Raw genomic sequence first — 18826 nt, forward strand, 5'->3', positions numbered from 1 at the left:
AGAGAACTGAGAACAGAGAAAACAACCTTAATGATATGGTTTGCTTCATGGGAAGTGTAGGATAAATCCTGTGTTTTCTGATTCATTCTAGGGACTAAAAGTAAAGATATCTTGGCCTTCGCTATTTTGATTTGACTATACTATATTTTTTAACCAGGCCTCTCACGAGTTCCCCAACCTTGAATGTGTAATTGCAGGAGTCCACCGTTAATAGACCACTTAGTTATAAAGAGTTGACACTGTACACAGAGGATTGTTGGTCATACCTGTTGTACTCAGAGACGGGACTCCAGTCTTTTGCATCTGGGAAACAGAACTGAGGAATGGCTTTGAGCCTCTGTTCTGCCTCCCGCATCTGCTTGGTGGGCCTCTCTAGCTGTGAGAGGAGAGAAGAGGTGTTTCAGTCAGCTTCTTCTCTTTCAGATAACTCTGTCCTTCTTTTTCCAGATCCACATGAATGTGAGTCTGACCAGTAAATGACCAGACTATCATTTCTCCCATACAAGGTTAAACCTTTGCCCCCTCCAGTCCTCATTAACTCAACAACAGAGTGTTTCCCCTGGCTGGCTGAGATGTACCACTCTCCCAGGGGACACGTCTGCTGAACCAAAAGTTAAATAACAATAAATAACAACACGTCCCTGCCTCATAAATGGATTCTGGTCATTTTTAACTGTAAACAGACTCCCAAGACTCCCCAGGCTCTATGTTATAAATCTTAATTGCCCGTACAAAATGAAATTGTAGACAACCTGCACAATCATGTGTGAAAAGCTCACAGAAATATTAATTTCTATTTTAAAAGCAAACACTAATGCAACATGATTTCCAGCATACACACTTCTGCAGGAATCCCTGACTAAAAGCTCACAGTGGTAAACCTCTGAAAATCCTGTAATACATAATGAGCTCTTGTTCTAACAAGCTTTATCCGTCCATCTTACAGACTGTCTAAATATGACTTAACTGGATTACATTTGCTTGTGAAAACTGAAAATCAACAGTTCATCTCCATCATCACCTCCAATTGTCCAGACAATATTAACTATGTCAAACAAGTTTTAAATGCTACTGTCTTTGCATCTTTGTCGCAGTCACCTGGACAGATTAACACACTACAGCAAGTGTTTTTTTAAAATCAGTTCCTGCTATCAGAGGCTTTCAACACTGATAATAATGCAGCTCTGACTATCATGAGCATAAGAAAACAGCTAAAACACTTAAACCAATGGTGAGGTCCTTAAATGCACTGCCACATGGACTTTTTGCCCCACGTGAAAATAATTCAGTCATTGAGGATTCATGTTATGTCAGGTGTAAATGGTGAGAGGATTCGCAGCAGGATTCAGTTATGACTTTCATGCTTTTACCTTGGGGAACTGGTAGGTAACCTCTGGGGAATAGGAGTTTTTGCTGGGTTTCTTTTTTAGTGAAACGACCACAAAATACTCAAAGAGCTCTCTCTCCTGCCACTCAATGAGCTGCAGCTCCAGTGTGCGGTAGCTAGGGGCCCGACGAAGGATGGACTGCAGTTTCAACAGCCTCTGGGTGTGAGCTGAGGAGGAAAGGGAGCATTAATAAATAAAATTCATTGTCTAAACAAAACTACAAATTCCACTTCAGTATGTAAATCTAAGGTTCATAGGGTATTAACCTTCAGCCAGTTGGGTAATGTACGTATTGGTGTAATTCATTTTTACTGACGCCACAGAAGCGTCCAAAACAGAGAGAAAACATCACTAAATCTCATCAGTATTCATTCCTGTCATTGAATCTAGACATGATAAATGTTGTGTGGTCTCCTGATAATCCGTGCATATGGCAAATTACAATTCTGTGGTCTGTCCGGTCAAGCCGGGTCACATTGTTACATCCAAAACTGGGAAGCTGTTGCACAAGCACTGAGAAAAACATCACAGAGAAGAACAGCACAGAGAAAAAGTTCACAGCTAGCAGAAGTGTAGCACATCACCCCTGCAGATGGACGCTCACCTTTGAACCTGTCATCAGAGTCGCTCTCACTCTCACTGTTGTCATCTGGAGGCAGACATGAGACAGACAAGAAGGTTTTCTACGGGTCAAAGGGCAATTTCACAAACATGCTTATGTGATGAGAGGGGCACAGTGAGAACTCTATGTGGGTGGCTAAGACGCAAATATTTACTCACTTTTCTGGCACGCGGATAAAGGGAATACAGAGAGCCCTTACCTCTCAGAGATGTAGTCTCAATATTTGATATGGACAGCTTCTTCAGCCTCTTCTTCCCACGTTTAGTGCAGTAAATGGAGTTAATCCTCTGGACCAGCTGTAATCAGGCAAGGGGAAATTCTCTGTTGGGGAATCTGAAGTTTTGTTTTTTTGATTCTAAGTATAGAGGAAGTAGTGGGTATACCTTGCCAAAAGTAACAGCGTAAAACAATGCATATGTGCTTTAAGGGTTGCTGAAAAAGAAAACTGAAAGGCTTCAAGGAGAGTTCTTGAGAAAAGGCACCATGAGGGCTGAAACCCATGCAGTAATTACATGCATCGAGGCAATGTGTTTTGAAAACATCTTTTCCAAACTGAGGAATTACCAGTGATCCAGAGCTGCTCTGACTATGACCAAGAAACCTGAGCAGGTCTGTGAAGCAGGAAAGGACGGAGAACACAGCCAGAGATCTGCTTGGACTTAGTGTAGGTGTTTGAGTAGGATCTAGCAGTGTGTACCTTGGGGATCCTCCAGTGCCTGTGTGAAGCAAGGGTATCACTGGTGCTACAGAGGCTATCATCCAGCAGGCCACAAGGTGAAGATGATACACCCATTTGAGGGAGAAGCAGCATTTCATCATGGCTGTAGCGCTTGGATAACTGTGACAACCGGTGGCTCTTCCTGTCGCTCGGACCAGTAAGGCGTAGGGACTGGCTACTGGGTTTAGAAGGCAACTAGTCAGAGAAAAAAAAAAAAATATGCAAGGTTTGTTACATTTCATTCATTTATTTGTAGGGTTTTATAAATCGTTATCAAAGTGCATTAACTCAAGAAATTTTCCTTAAAGTTATAATCATCAAGATATTCATGAACTCGAACCTAATTTTTGTGGTAATTATCTCTTTATACATTGTAGTTCATTGATAACGCTGGGGGCCACCATTCCTGCGCTGGATTCAAATTGCCTTCCAAAGAATGAGGGATTTACAGGAAACGATGAAGGAAATTTAATCTTAATGTTTCTAATTTCATTTCATTGTTCAACCAAGGGAACACAAGGTGACTTTTATTGTGAAGCAATCACTGGAAGCGCAATGTATTTGTTCCAGAGGTTTGCACTGACAGCGACAAGTCATCAAAAATACATCCACAAAAAGGGGTAATTGAACCAAAAGGAAGAGTCACAGCCAACAGACTGCACACCTCTAACTCCTCAGAAAAGTAACTTTACTGTACCCTGCAGTTTTGTGCAGAAAACAGTATAATTCATGATTTTATCAAAACAACACAGATTTGTTTGGCTGCACTGTAAACAGATAAAGCAGTTGCTCTGTTGTATTCCTGACAGAGACACTTCACTAGGAGTTTGCTGGAGTATTAAACCAAACTTGTTGTTACCACAAGTAACCATGGGTGTCCTCACTTTGTTTAGTGAGACAAGTACTTGAGCATTGAGGAGAGGAAGCTAAATCTGCAGATGTGCCTTTCTGTGAAACATCACCAGGTCTAAACATATCAAACTGTTTCCTGTAGCGCCACAAATGAGGTGTGAGTTTCTTGAAAAGATCTTGTCCAGTATTCAGCACTGGCACATAGTGAGGGGATTCACATTACCACGAGAAAACATATCTATTATGTCTACTCACAGTGCTGCTGATCCCAGCAGGCTTATGACTTACCTGAGGGGGAGAGCTCAGCTTCCTGTCCATGGTGGTCCAAGATCTGTTGCTCTCCAACAGGCAAGACTTCCGACCCAAACTCTTCCGCTTCAGGTCAACGTCCTCATATGGGTTCTCCTTCTCTGTAGGGATGAAGTAAATGGTCAATATAGTTCAAATATAATATCAGCTAGCATCTGTCCATGGACATGCTGTTTTCCGACACAAGACACACGACGCTGTGGGGTCAAAAAGGGTAAAAAGGCGGTAAAAGGTTTCAGGGTGCACAAAAGGGCCTCCGTATGGTTAGTCTGAGAAGAGATGAGTCATGAAAGGTAAGTCAGAGGTCACTCCCAGCTGGCTCAAGTGGACTCCCTTTTTTCAAAACAGTTACTGTTGGCACTGGGCCGCGCAGGCCCCAGTGGGCCCAGCTGAAACTTCTGGACACAACACTACTGATGAGTCACTGTCCAGGCATGCAAACTGTCTGCTGTAAGAGATGGAGAGGAGGGTCATCTTCTTAAACTTAAAGAGTTAAATTTTCATGCACAAATATGTAATTATAATAACATTTGCAAGACATGTTTTTTCTATTTCACTCAAGTATATATTTGGATATGGAAAATGAAAACATATTGTGGAACTGCAAATAAAGCAAAAGCAATAAGGTTTAAAAAGGATAGTTCATACTCTTACCGGGGGTCTCAATTTTCAATTAATTGTCATTCATTTAAAAAAATGCCACCCTTTATTTCAAGAAGTTACAATAAGCACAGACTTCAGTCAGCAAATGATAGCAGAAAAGGAAAGAAAGGGAACATTACACGGCACTGCTCTCTCTGATGTCACCTGGCAGAAGGCCAACTTCAATAAAGCGAAAACTTGTGTAACACCACAGTCCATGTCTATTCAGACATGTGCTCTGAGAATAGCTTTTTGGCAGGGTCTGAAAAAAGGTTGTGAGAAAGTGAAGAAACCACAGTGAAGAATAAAAACAGAGCCAGATGGCGTCGAAATGCATGAGAGGAACTTTTATAAGAAAGAAAAGCAGTGTTATCTGTCAGCAGAGAGGGAAAGAACAAAAATCTATTTGGTAGCTGGGTTCCTTCTTCCTGAGTACATCAGTGGAAAACCCGATGAACTCCGCTTCTCAAACAGTGAGTGAGTATTTTAAAAACATTGAAGATTAACCTACAAGCAGAGCTTTGTTCTGTTATCTATTTTAGGGTTAATTATTGAGCCTGTCTGTAAATACACAAACCCATGCACACATATGCCGCTGACAGACACTGCCAGGGATCTTTAGAGCGTTATGCTGTGTCACACAGTAAATTAGCTTACTGGAGTGATTTTCTGTGCATCATGAAAACTTAGGAACAGAATAAGAGGGCTTAGTCTCACCCCATGTTGTGCTGCTACCCCATTAAACCGAAGCAATACTGTAATGAGAGCCTGCTGGGAAAATGATATGTCTATATAGCTGCTTACGTACTGGAGGGTACTAATCTACTCCTCTGATTACTAACATCCACATCTCTCTCTAACATACTCCCAGACACAGAGTATTATACCGGGAGGGGACACACCTCGGCTGCAAACTGTGATTGTACATTTCTGTGTACACAATGGACTCTCTGGGCAGGGCGAGGCACAGAATAAACTATACCAACAGTGTCAGTATCAGATTATCTGTAAAGTGGACAAGCCACAGTGTAGTGGCACTGCTCACCCACTCAAAACACAGGTTACAGTTTTGGATGAACATCTGGCAGCACCACAAACCACACAGTGTGTCAGTCATGAATCTAGTCTGCTTGTAACCACACTGAAGGAATTATGAGGGTGAAATGCATTGTATTTTTGGCATGTTTTACACCAAAGAATAACAAAATCACAGGTCCAACTGTGTGTACAGCAGTATGTAGAAGTGTAACTTGATTAAAACTTGAATTACTCATTAAATACACCAGTTGCCCAGATTAATTCCCACAATTAAGAGCAGACACCACCTGACAGTAAACGTAACACACTCGATGATGCAAACAGATGAATCATAGCACCACTGGTGCACAGGTTGTGATTCATCAGTCTGTAAACAGATCACTCACTGGCACTCCATCAATCACATACACTTGGTAAAGCACTTACAACAGTCGCTTAGTATCAAAATTTTCCATGTAATCGTAGTAATACTGTAACACTGGTCACAAACTTCCACTTTTAAGGTAAACGTCTAACATCAAGTGCAGGTGCCAAAAGGCGCGAGTGAATGTCCTCCCAAGAGCTTCCAAGCTTAGGAAGCCAAGATGTCCTCTTGGAGTTCAGAAAACATGTGGGGTTGTCTGTATGAGATGCTTGTTAAAAATAAGGGCACAGAGGGACCAAAACATGGCTTATTTCCTGCTGCTGTGGCTGCTTTTCAAATAGATCATCTGACCTGTAAAACCACCGCGTAGTGGTGGTGGAAACTGCCCTCCTCCATTAGGTCTTCAGTTTTAAAGCTTTTGTTTGAAAATAGCTGAAGCAATTTCAAACTCACTCAAAGACAATGTCTGTGTCAGGAACAAACAGAGATTGGCAAAAGTGCATCTCCGACCTGCGAACTCCATGTTCACAGTGCTGCATGAACAATGGGGGCTTTGTTGGGATTCACATGAAAATCAGTCATGCCCTGACACTCTCTCTGAGACTACTGCACATCCCCACCTTAAAAAAAAAAAAAAAAAAAGCTTATGAGCACACTGATGACTGACTCAAGAACAACATGGCCACTTGTAATTTAATACTGGCAGATAAAAAAAAAAATCAACCCTTATTTGGTCAACACTGAGCATTTATCATGAAAAATATTTCAGTGTGAAAACTTTTAACTGCATCTGAAATCCAAGCTTCATCATGAGACTATACTCACACTGACACACATTTCCACAGCATTAAGTATGCACTGGGGGAGCTGGCAACTGGACTGGGCAGAAGGCCTGGGGTCATTTGCTAGTGGAAAGGAATTTGGCTCTAAACTATGTGCAGCATTTCATACACACATTATCTCAGAGAAGTACTGGGTTGATCCTGTTTACAGTGAGAAACGTGTCACTAAGAGGCTTGTAATGCTTTACTGTCAGTAGAGAACAGGACAGCAGTGTGAAATATGTAGACAACCAGACAATCATTATAGTAAAATGCAACATATACAACCACTTTATCCATTGATCTTATGTCCAGGAGTGTTCATTGACTTGCTCCCACATTGAGACTGTTTCTGCACCCAACACCTCAACATGAGGCAGCTGCAGGAGGAGGAGTTAACCTCACAATCTTATTACAATATGCCATGCTGCACAGGGGCTATCATCGTCATATTATCACTAAAACATCTGCATTCACAATACCAATGCAATGTTTGCATTTACTCTTCACACAAAGTTCTGAACACAAACCAACACATATCCTGTGATACAGGGGAATATCACTTTTAATTTAATGCGAGTGTCGATATTGTTGATTTATTATAAACATTCCATTACATGTGCAAATAGATGGAAGTACATCGTCATAAATACTAAATCCGTTCACCGCAAACTCTCACTGCAGAGTTTCACCCGAGATAGCTTTAATGCTCCATCGGTATCGAAGATTACTAACTTACTGCCACTGTCTCGCTTATAACTAATGATCAAATTCAAATGATTTCCTAGGTATGAGTTGAACTCTTTTGGTGCCATCAGTAACAATTATTTTCGTTTCGAGTCATTGTTTGGTCCATAAATTGTCAGAAAATGGTGAAAAGTGTCCAACCACAGTTTCCCAAAGTCCAAGTGGACATTTACATGTTGTTTTGTCTGACCAGCAATCCAAGACACAAAGATATTCAGTTTACTATCATAGCGGAGAATTGGAAAACTACTAAATATTCACATTCAAGAAGCTTTCCTGTCATTTTTATCCTTAAAAGTGACATATGATTAATCGAATTTTATTTGAGTTGCCAATTCATTTTCTGAAGATCGATCAGTTAATTAACTGGCTCATCATTCGACTCTAAACTGCATCCAAGAGTGATCCTGGTCAGACAGAAACCAGTGAGTGAAATGAATCTCTCCTGTTTTCAAAGCCAGTGAACCAGTGTGCTTACCCACTATGTCCTCATAGGCATTCTCCTCTAAAGTGCTTTTGGAACTGGGTCGACTCCGTGTGTCTGTGGTCAGTGCGCCATTCTCTGTAGGTGAGGATGGATATGAAGATGGTAGACTGGTAGCATCCTCCGACTCACACGATTCTCTAGAAATAAACAAAGCAAGTCAAAACAGACCAAGATGGAGAAAGACTGTTGCATAGTTGCACAGACAAAATTATAAAGAGAAAGAATCAGTAAGATTCAATTCAGTGTCTGCCTAAAAGAAGGTAGACAGATAAGAGTAGACAGAAAAAATCCAGATGCATTTAAAAATAGTCCAGACAGACAGTTTTACTTTTAACAGTCTCCACTTGCCATCTGGAAACAGAGAAAGGATGGACAGGTGGTGAAGATACTTCTAGTGGTTATAAACACATGTCCAGACCACTGTCTTATCCCCCAAAAGCCTTAAATCAGAAGTACTAATTATAAAATACAGAAAAAAAGAGAAACATCATGATCCAAATGTGCTCAAATCACAAGGAAATTCCTGATAAGTCACAAGTAAACATGCAGATATCTTACTATTTCCGTGTTCTTTGTACAATGTAAGGTACACATCACATGTCAAGGCAGCGCAGAGGAACTTGAGCTACATTAGTGCAGGGATCTACAGTCATGTCGCGCCATCGACAGCTTGTGGCTTTTAAACTTGGTCTGAATTTGCTAGAGCCACAGGAATGTTAAACACAGAGTCCGAGGGAAGATTGTTTAAGGATTTCATCCCCATTTCACATAGGGGCAATCTGGAGAGGCCCCACCCTCACACAAAAAACTGAGGATTTCTGATTCTGAGAGCTATAAGTCAATAATTAAAAAAGAAAACAGTAGACTACATTTACCAGATTCAGAGTGTTGTCAGTTACAGGCAAAGTACGAGTGAGTTTCTTCTTGAGTAAGAAAATACTGTAGATTTGTGTGGGTTTAAATTACCAGATCTTTTTATAGACCAACATGAATTTCTGGAGAAGAAGCTATCAGACATTTCTATACAATACATCAGTTATTTTTAGCATGAGCTGCTTTTATCATTGATATCCAGTAGGCATTAACCTCATCGTAACCTATGGTGCTATTTACCTGAAGTGAAAAGTATTATTATTCTTCAATTCTGGGAAACATGACAACTGATTCAACACTGATCTACACTTCACATTTAACTAAAAACAAATCAGAGTAGAGTTACTGATCACTGATCAGTAACTTGTTAAACTACAACACTAACAAAGCAAAAACTCCAAATTCCTCACAAGCCCTTCAGACACGCTAAAAACTTTCAAAACTCCTCATAGCACCCAATAGTAGTGCACCGATGCAACTTTTTCGCTCCTGATACAGTCTCCTGTACCTCATCATTTTTATGTAAGGTAACACAAGGCATTAAAAGCTGAGTTGGCAACCTGTATTGGCGTCGATACAGATGCTGCGTATAGAATCAGTGTACCACAAACACCCAAGCTTTACAGTTACAGTTGGTCATATATTGCACTCAGAAGAAGCATCTCCTGTACATACTGTTTGAATGTTTACCACCGATGGGGGGTCAAGAGACACACGTTTTACTGTCTGAGAATGCAGGAAACAAACTGATACCGCCCACTCTGCTTGAGCTGACCTTCAAAGCTATTGTGTATTTTCATCTGAGTTAAAGGACAGACACAAGCACACTGATATTCTCACCTGTCATGGATTCTCGCAGGGGTGCTCCCCTTGGTCTTTGGCGCTCGTGTCATGCTGGGTGCCGGGGTGGAGGGCAGAGGCGGGGGAGACTCGGAGGCTCTGTTTGGAGGTAGTCCATTGGCTGGCGAAACGCCCTTCTGGTCCTGTTTGGCGTCATACTCGAAAGTGCGTTTGGGTTTAGGTAAGGGGTTTACTGGTGTGCCAACAGAGGTCTGTTGACTGGGTGGTTCTGGGCTCTCAGACCTGGCTGAGCTCACACTAAATCTTTGTCTGAGTTTAGAGAGCTTATCAGGCACCAAAGCAGTATCTGGCTCAGTGGCCACTGAGCAAATGCTGCTGCGCTTACTGGTGCATGTACTGTCGAAGTCGTCACCTATCATAAAAGACTTTTGTCTTGCCTTGTCTGGAGCATAGCAATTACTCAGATAACGTGGAGGGGCTGGGCTGGGATTCTCCTTCAGGGCTTGCTCTATCTTTTGTATCCTGTTGAGGACTGCTGATGTCTCTTTCCGAGCAGACAGGGAACGTACAAATGTTCCTGAGGACTCTGACTTACCTATCCTTTTCTGGAAGCGACCTAGGCCATCTTTGTCTGAAACTCCTTCCTCTTCCTCCGTCTCTGTGTAGGAGCATTCAGAGAATGCTGTGCTCATCCTGCGAACCCCCTTAAAGTCAAAAGTCTTCTCACTACAGGGAGAAGAGAGCAGGCTCGGGCAGCCCTCGCTGCCCCCTACACGCTCTCCTCCTCTTTTATCCAGACACAAGCTCATCCTAGGCAGAGCCACCCTTCTGCACTCCCATTCTGAGATCTTTTTGCGGATTGCAGTGGAGGGAACACCTGCTACTGAACGGGTGAGAGAGAGTGTGCGCTTGTGGCTTTGGTTAGAGGACGGTCCCAGTGAGAGTGTACTCCAGCTCAGTGGCCTACCGTTAAGTCCTTCTCCCGGAGAGAAATCCCCTTGTTTGTCCTGGGCACCCTGACTTTCCTGACAGCACTTGGTTTGGACGGGGGGCTTATAGATGGAGAGCCTGTTGTCCAGGCAGCTGATGCTCTTTGACTTGGTGAGACAGCCTCGGGAGTCAGTGTCACCTGTGAGAGAGGCACCACTGCACAGGCTAGCTGTCTTGCTGTTCCAGCCAGCACGTACCAGGAACCTGCCGTCAGTGCGGACGTACCTACTCTGCTTACCAGAGTTCTCACTGTCGCTGAGGAGTGGCTGCTGGCTCTGCCCCTGACTGGCAGAGAGAACAGGACACGGCGATGTAGACTGGCACCTGAAGCAAGACAAATAAAGGTGTGAACATTAACTGTGCACATTTCGATTTTCTCTGAAAAAAAAAAAAAAAAACAACAACAAACATTTCAGGCTATTAATAAAAGAGGCAAATAATAACTGTCAACAAATCCACTCAACCCTGCAGCATGAAAAGTAACAGAAACTCTATGTGGAACAAATGGGTGAAAACTTTAAAGAATCAGCTGAAAGGTTTGACTTTACTTCAAAGATCAAAGGCAGAATGAAAACCTGAGCCACTTATTTAGAATATCCGCAGGAAAGTATTCTGTCTTTGGCAGCATGGGATTAAAATAAAGGCCAAAGGAAATACAGACTACATTAAAATGCCACTGTGGATTTTTCCACTTAATCAAAATAACTTGAGGAGAATCACCATGGACCTCACACAGAAAGCACAATTTATTACAGCGGTCTTACCTGTAAAAGTCTCACTGCTCCTCTCTAGTCGTGATCCCTACAGCTAAGTGATACTAAGTGCTACAGTAGTCAGACTCTCACTGCTGACTGTACCATTGTTCACCACACACACATACCGGACACACACACACACACACACACACACACACACACACACACACACACACACACACACACACTTTCTCACGGTGCTCACCTCCTTAAAGATTTCGACGGAGACAAACTCTGCCTTTAGTTCCAACACCTTACTACTCATGGTCTTTCTGGAACTTTGTCATGACTTGGAAGCGGACTGCCTCTTGCGAAAGTGAAGCTTTGGGGGATCTGATGTCACAGCCATGGTTCAAATAACAAGCGTTATGGAAGGAGGAGGAAGCTGAGGGCTGTGGACTGTGATCCAACACTGCAGGTTGGGACAGATCTCGCTTCACACCTATCTGCCCTTCCCTGGTTTCACTCCTCCTGCTCCAGGGTGGGGAAGCTTTTACGACAGCTAAGAGCATGATGGATGCCCCTTATCGTACTTCCCAAGAAAAAATATGAGATTTCAAGATGACAACTCATGTCTGGGGAGTTATTTGAATACTGTGCTTAACCATTAATATATGAGGTGATTTGTCACAGACCTGAGATGATAAATGATGGTTTTCATTTTTAGGACTGAGGTTTGGATTTTTTACTTTTTGTGAAATACTGAAATACATTTGAGAAGTTTAGAAGGAATATATTGCTTTGGTGGTCCAGATAACAACTCATCCCAAATCTGTTTTTGTTTTTTTTTTTGTAAGGGTTTTTGTTTTTTTTTATGTTTTTATGTAAAATCTTAATCTGTAAAGAAACTCCAAACAACGGTAAATGTAGCGGAATAAAAAGTGTAATATTTCCCTCTAAAATGTAGAGTAATGAAACTAGCATCAAATAGAAATACTCATGTACAGGAACCTAAAAATTGTATTTAAATATAGTAGTCGAGTAAATGCACTTAGTTACTTCCCACCACTACAAATTTAAAACCCCAGCATTAGTCAAACAGACCATACGGTTTCATGAGCAAAATACTGTTTGAGCACTCTGATATAAATCAGCAGTCCAAAATATGACATGTTGCAGTGGTTCATTGGGGAGTTATTAGAATTTGTCTGGCAAATTAAAATCTTACTGGTGCCCTGGCAAAACGCCTAACCAAACTTCTGCCAAGGAGTATGGCTAACGTAGGAAGCCAGAGTGGGAACAGTGCCTCTGAAGCTCAATATCAGTGGGAATGTTTTAGTAGCAACCAGACCAAACACTAAGTAATGCAATTCCACTGCCAGTAACAGTACAGTTTATTGAGTTAATGACGACAGTTTGGATTTTCACTTTATGGTTTGATGGTCGCGGGGGTTTTACATTTTCCCTCATTTCACAAATGAAACATGGGGAGGATTCAGCGCTGTGTCTCCACGGTCAACCATGATTCCACCAGCGTGACAGTAAACAAGCAGTAACAAGATGATATTAAAGAAAAGACTTAAACTGACTTCATGCTGTGCCTTGTGAATGTTTAAAAGAGATTGTATCTAAAAAAAAAAAAAAAAAAAAGGAGAGACTTCAACTATGTTTTGTTTTGCACATATACATACAGTACATACTAAGTACTCAACATACTGAAATGTGTTTATTCTGAAATGCTCTTTTAACTCAAGTGACTTTGAACTGAATCTTCTGCAAAAATTCTATACGGATTTTTTTGGATTTCCTTACGGTCTACGGTCTACAATTATTGACTTGATGACAATATTCAAATATATTAAAATGCATATATGTTTTTTTTGTTTTATATCTTATATATCATATACGTTTTGTGAACTTTGCATTTTTGTTTATATGTTTTGGTGTTTGCTTGCTTTGGCTTGTACACCATTAATCCCATTACCATAGTGCACTTAAATCTGATCTGTTTGCAAAGCAGCCGATTTAATATAACTGCAAAAGTTAAATCGGCCACAGAAGAAGACAGATTTTTAGAACATCATAGCCTCATTTAGCTAGAATTACTTCTTATGCTGTAAAATAAAGTGCAGACTGCTGTGCAAAATCACAAAAAAAAAGAAATTATGTGTAGAACTTTTGTCTATTTAGGGCTTGGGGACTTTTAGGGGTTTCTAGTGGTCTGGATCATGCTTGTAAAAATAAGCCCAGTTTAGTCAGCTTCAGCTGGGCCGGCCACACATACTGTACTGTGCAAAGAGCTGAATGCCAGTCACAACCTGGCCTCTGGCTTTCACTCAGGCTTCCAGGGCATGCTAACCACAAGCCACTTCCTTTTACTGACCAGGACAGAGAGAGCAGACTGCTCAGAGCACCAGCACTTTTACTATTATAGTTCAACATATGTAAACTCTAAACCAGCTCTTTTAAGTCACTTGTTAATTTATAGACATACATAAAACTCTGATCCGGCAATCATTTTACTCAAGAGTTTTATTTGCTTACATATCAGTAAATAAGATAAGTCTAGTAAATGTGTATGTCCGGATATATAAAACACTAGTCACAGTAGTTTGAGCTCTCTCTCTCTATGTGTGCCTCTTGAGACAACACAGTTCAGTATGGGTGTAATTTGTCCTAGAAACAAATCCATGGTTGATCTCATGGTTTCCGGGCACACATTGTGTAGCACTATCTAACGCCATTAATTCCTCTGCATGTGTTAAAACATGGAGCTGCAAAGCATCTTCGCCTCAAGATCTTTAAACGTGAGCTTTAAGGATCGAGGGTAATGTGAGCCCATGAGAACCATAAGCTGTTAATAAGCCTCTACTACAGTTACTACAGTGACAATTAAATATATCAAAAGAGACTGTGTTTAAATACACAACTGTCATGCTAGAGCAACACGGCCAGCAGGGTGAGAGAGCTTTGTGCTACAGTGATTAGTTGTGATTTACATTCACCAGGTTTACCCTGAGAATTGCACATATTTAACAACTCTGTGTTGAATGTGCACATTTACCAACAAATGAATGCAATTTATCTAGATAATATTAACATTAATATTAACATAATATTAACATTATTATTAACATTTGTGTGGTTTACAGCTTTCAGTAGGCCTAATTTACACCACAAGCAATTACATAAACCAGCTGCCTCAGGCTACTTTAGGTTCTGTGTTGTAAGAAATATTTTCCTGTCTGCATTTACCACCATGAACCAAGTGTCAACCAAGCATTGATATATATGAAAACACCAACAGGCACACCATTTCTAGCAATCATCTTAGTCAAAATAAGCATCAGACTGTCACAAGCTGATGTGACTGTGGACAATGTGAACACAGACGACACTTCCGAGCTGCGTGCTGGGCAACGATCATGTGTAACAACTGCCTGTTGCTGCTGAGCCTTTTGAGGTTGTTAAGAATGGGCAGGATGATAGACTGTGAGAATGAATAGTCTAGATATCACATATCGTTCCCCAAGTTTGTTTTTTCTGTCCCAGCAGGACACTGTCAGCTCTCAACATGCTCACACAAGCTTCAGCTCACTACTCACAGTTCAGAGTTGGATGAGGCCCTTGTCCAGGATACAGGATTGTACTTGCAAAAGCTTTGGAGGAATTATCACAATTGAAAATCACTGGTTGTTCTTTTCCATGAGCGAAAAAGGGAAGAAAACTACTAAAGACTGATCACTGATGGAAAGACATGGTTGAAAATAAAATACTCTGAAACCATGTGATATGACTGGAAGTGCACATTAACCAACCCGCCCATGTCCCGTATGTCACTGACCTGTCAGGGACCTCCCGGGGAGTTTTACCTCCTCCTGCACGAGGCACAGCCTTGGAACTCTTGTTGGCAGTCATGTTTGTCTGCAAACCGCCGACTCACCTGATGGACAAACACAAAGAAGTGGAACATTTGAAAAGGTGCAGCATGACATGCATTTCAGCAAAACAACAAACTAGGAAATTACTCAAATACAGTATATTGTAGACTTATAGCTCATAGAGAAAAGACAAATCCAATATTGTGATGACTTTAATCCAGTGCCACATCAAAAACAAGATGACCGACATTCTTCTAAGACAACAGCCAGGACCACAACAAAACTGGGAGTGCCATCACTCTGAGCGGGTTAATTCATGTTACCCAACATGGCTGCTTACCACTTTGGTTTAATGTGGGTCTGACTCTGACCCTGATTTTTGGTGTCAACAGGTAAACACAGGTCCCCATAATAACAATAGGATTATAACATTATAATCAAAATTATTATACATTCTAATACTCTCAACCTAACATCTACCTGTCCCAATCACAGATTAAGATGAGAGGACAAGGTGATACTATTGCACCTGACAACTTTTCATAAGGCAAGCTAATAAAAACTCCTACAGAGTACCCCACTTCACCACATCTGCCATGTTGAATCTCCAGTGTAAACATTGCAGACAATTCTCAACAAACCTGAAGTAAGTGGCATAACTAAAACAGCATGTAGACACTGTTGTGCCAGAGAAACTCTGCTGCCTCAGACAAAGATATTCCGCCACATAAAACATGTCTATTTACACATTATACAGCACCGAACTACATTACTGGAACAGAAACAGCTTAAAAACACAATATTTAAACAAGGTCTCGATCCATGTTTGGATCATAGCCATAAAGGAAATTTGGATAGAAAGTCATCATTCATGCGGCGGCTGTTACCCCATTGATGGTTCTGTAACACATAAACCAAGAGAATACATAACTGAGCAGTTTGATGTGTGCAGAGGCACAAACATTTGTGTAGTTATTTGGAAGCTTGCAAGTGTTAGTTACGCCCGATTCAACCACGATGGATCATCCTGCGTCTGGTATTGGATTCAGTATAATTTAGAGGCTGCAGACCTGCTGCCTTCAGGTGGCTGCAGCCACTCAGTTAAGTGTTGCAGAGGGGTCTTGTCCAGTCTAAAAGCAAGGGTTGGTTAAACACTAACAGCCTCATTAAAGAGACCTTCCAAACAAATCACAACAAAACACATTTGCTGCGCGATGTGTGAGAGACAAAATAAGAAAGACATTCTGTCACTTGTAACTTTCTTTCTGCGTGATCATTTTACAAGTAAACATAGCCAAAATCACTGGCTAACTGGCTAACTTATGTGTTTGGTGATTTTGTCAGACAACAACGTGGTTTTACGATTTTAGCAGCGGCTTGGAACTGGGTTGGAAATCAATGTGTAGTCTTACTGGGCCACGTTTCAGTCACTATTACATACTATTTCATATTTTCATACACTAAAATCTTTGCTGGTAATTGTTAAGAAGTGTCCTCTCAAAGGTGAATGTTATTATAACTTATGGGCTGTGGATCAGCATCCTGTATATAGTAACACTTTGAAAAGCCCTAACAGCAGGAAAAAAAACTGTTAAGACATCTTCCTTATAATAAATATTTCCTGGACTTAATCTCAAATGGGACCATCAGTCCCTTCAAACTGGAGGCCATTGCTCCTGAAAATCACTTTAAAATGCAGCATTGACCCTTTCAAGAAAGCTCAAAGCCATTGTTCTGGTGCATAAGGAGGTCAAATGGAGATCCCTAGAGATCAGAGGTGGAGGATGGGAGGGTGCTTGGCAGCATGACTTGTTTACAGGAAATTGTTGTATGAAGAAGCCAGCCAACCAGTAGTGGAGCCGAGTCCTATAGAGACAGATGAGGAGAGAGAAGGAGCATTCCTGCTGTCAGCTATTTCCCGTAACTGTGGACTGGACTAAGAGGACTGGGCATGCATCATTATTTTCATCAAACACAAAGAATGATGTTGTTCTGTTCTACTTACAACCATCCTCTCCTGTTGTCATTCTGTGTTTTAGAGGACTATCGGAAATTGAAAAACATTACACACAAAGTGCATTTAAAGTTAATTTTGGCACACAACATTCCTTGTGATACTCTAGGATTCAACAATGGAATTCAAACACAAAGGTCTAGTGACAGACTGTAAATGTAACAGTGCATCAAGAGTCATTCTCAAACAATCTCTATAGATCAGAGAGCCTTAGTCTCTGATTTATAGCCTTAGCCTAAGGGTTGTTCTGTGTGGACATGCTTTTTGGATGACAAAAAATTAGCTAAGTAATTTATCCATTACATTACAAATCAATCTTGGAAACTGAAATAAAAAGGAAACTGAGAAAGGAAGAATCAGAATTGGAGTAATACAATCTTTCTTATTCTCTAAATCAGGCAGCTGTGTAAAATATTATTTCTGATAAACCAGCTCAAAGGAAATAGTGTGTTTTTGGAAGTAATTTCCAATATTCTCTCTTGACTCTCTCTTTCTCTGAATGAAAACTGAGCTTCTGTCATTTTTATTAGTAACATCTCAAAACGAATATAAAAGATTAGCGAAAGAAATGAGGAAAAATCAGCTGTCAGGAGTGGAGAAAATGAAACACTTCAAAATGAAGTCAGCTCTACACACCTTAGTCAAGCCCAATGTTTATTTGTTTAACGTCATCATTTTCATTTTTTCGGACTGAGAAAGCTACAATCACAGAAATGGGTCACAGAGGCCCAAGATGGACTTTACAGTGTAAACACCAAGGCGTTAGCCAACTGACTTCCTGAGGCCTGATACCATCTCCCTACACAAAATCACAGGCTGTAAACAACCACTTCGAAGAAAGCTCTAGAGAACCTTTAAAGTGCATTCAACCAGATTCAAGACAAATTTTCTCTTGAGATGTCTGAACCAAAGGCAAACTAACAGTCAACAGTGAGAAGTCAACAGCTTCATGCTGATGGGAAGCAGTCCTTCAGTAATGAAGACACACTTGACACATTCGTGTTTATATGTTTGGTGTTTTACAGAATGACACAGGCCAGGAAAATGTCATTTTAATGTATGAGGGAACACTTTGCCTGGAGCTGGTGTTATTCAAGAAATGTGTGCGTGAAAAGCACAAGGTTTCTTCAGTAGATCTTAATATAGTTGAAATGGATTACAGAGCACCATTAGCATTCATTTGGAGGTGGGTTTCTGGCCAATGGAAAAACATAAGTCAAATATTCACTCTCCTTTTAGCACTGTTTTTGGTCTTCACCGACTCCTGAGGGAAATATCTGTCTCTTTAGCTGCTAAATGCTCCACTGTGTTCAACAGCTATTCGCTAACTGTGTCTGACACCTGTTTGGTGCTGAGAAAGCTCAGTAGAGATGAGGGAAACAGCAAAGTCATGTGATAATTCTCTGCGACTTCATCACTACAAGCAACCTCTTTTACATTACACTTAACCATTTGATGTACTGTAAATATAAAAACATTGATCAAAATATTGAACACCTTTAAGTAAGCTGATTTTTAAACAGGAAATACGACAGTGAAATGTTGGATTTATAAATAAAAAAATTTTTTTATGAGGTATATGGT

General features: G+C 40.9%; 1 protein-coding gene across 2 annotated transcripts in view; it reads right to left on the reverse strand.

Moving 5' to 3' along the window:
• Positions 1–18826, reverse strand: part of dennd2b (DENN domain containing 2B) — a 44809-nt gene that overhangs the window by 16493 nt on the left and 9490 nt on the right. For both annotated transcript variants that reach the window (XM_023399805.2, XM_023399804.2), the window contains exons 2-10: positions 15192–15290; positions 9702–10976; positions 7980–8125; positions 3869–3990; positions 2708–2923; positions 2210–2306; positions 1993–2037; positions 1371–1555; positions 267–376 (exon numbers count right to left, since the gene is read on the reverse strand). In XM_023399805.2, the coding sequence (XP_023255573.1) occupies positions 267–376; positions 1371–1555; positions 1993–2037; positions 2210–2306; positions 2708–2923; positions 3869–3990; positions 7980–8125; positions 9702–10976; positions 15192–15265 (2270 nt within the window). In that variant the 5' untranslated portion in view covers positions 15266–15290. The remainder of the gene's footprint in view (positions 1–266; positions 377–1370; positions 1556–1992; positions 2038–2209; positions 2307–2707; positions 2924–3868; positions 3991–7979; positions 8126–9701; positions 10977–15191; positions 15291–18826) is intronic.

The sequence above is a fragment of the Seriola lalandi genome, unplaced genomic scaffold (genome assembly GCF_002814215.2).
Source record: "Seriola lalandi dorsalis isolate HSWRI2012SDOR001 ecotype SW California unplaced genomic scaffold, Sedor1 jcf7180002052120, whole genome shotgun sequence".
Taxonomy (NCBI): Eukaryota; Metazoa; Chordata; class Actinopteri; order Carangiformes; family Carangidae; genus Seriola; species Seriola lalandi.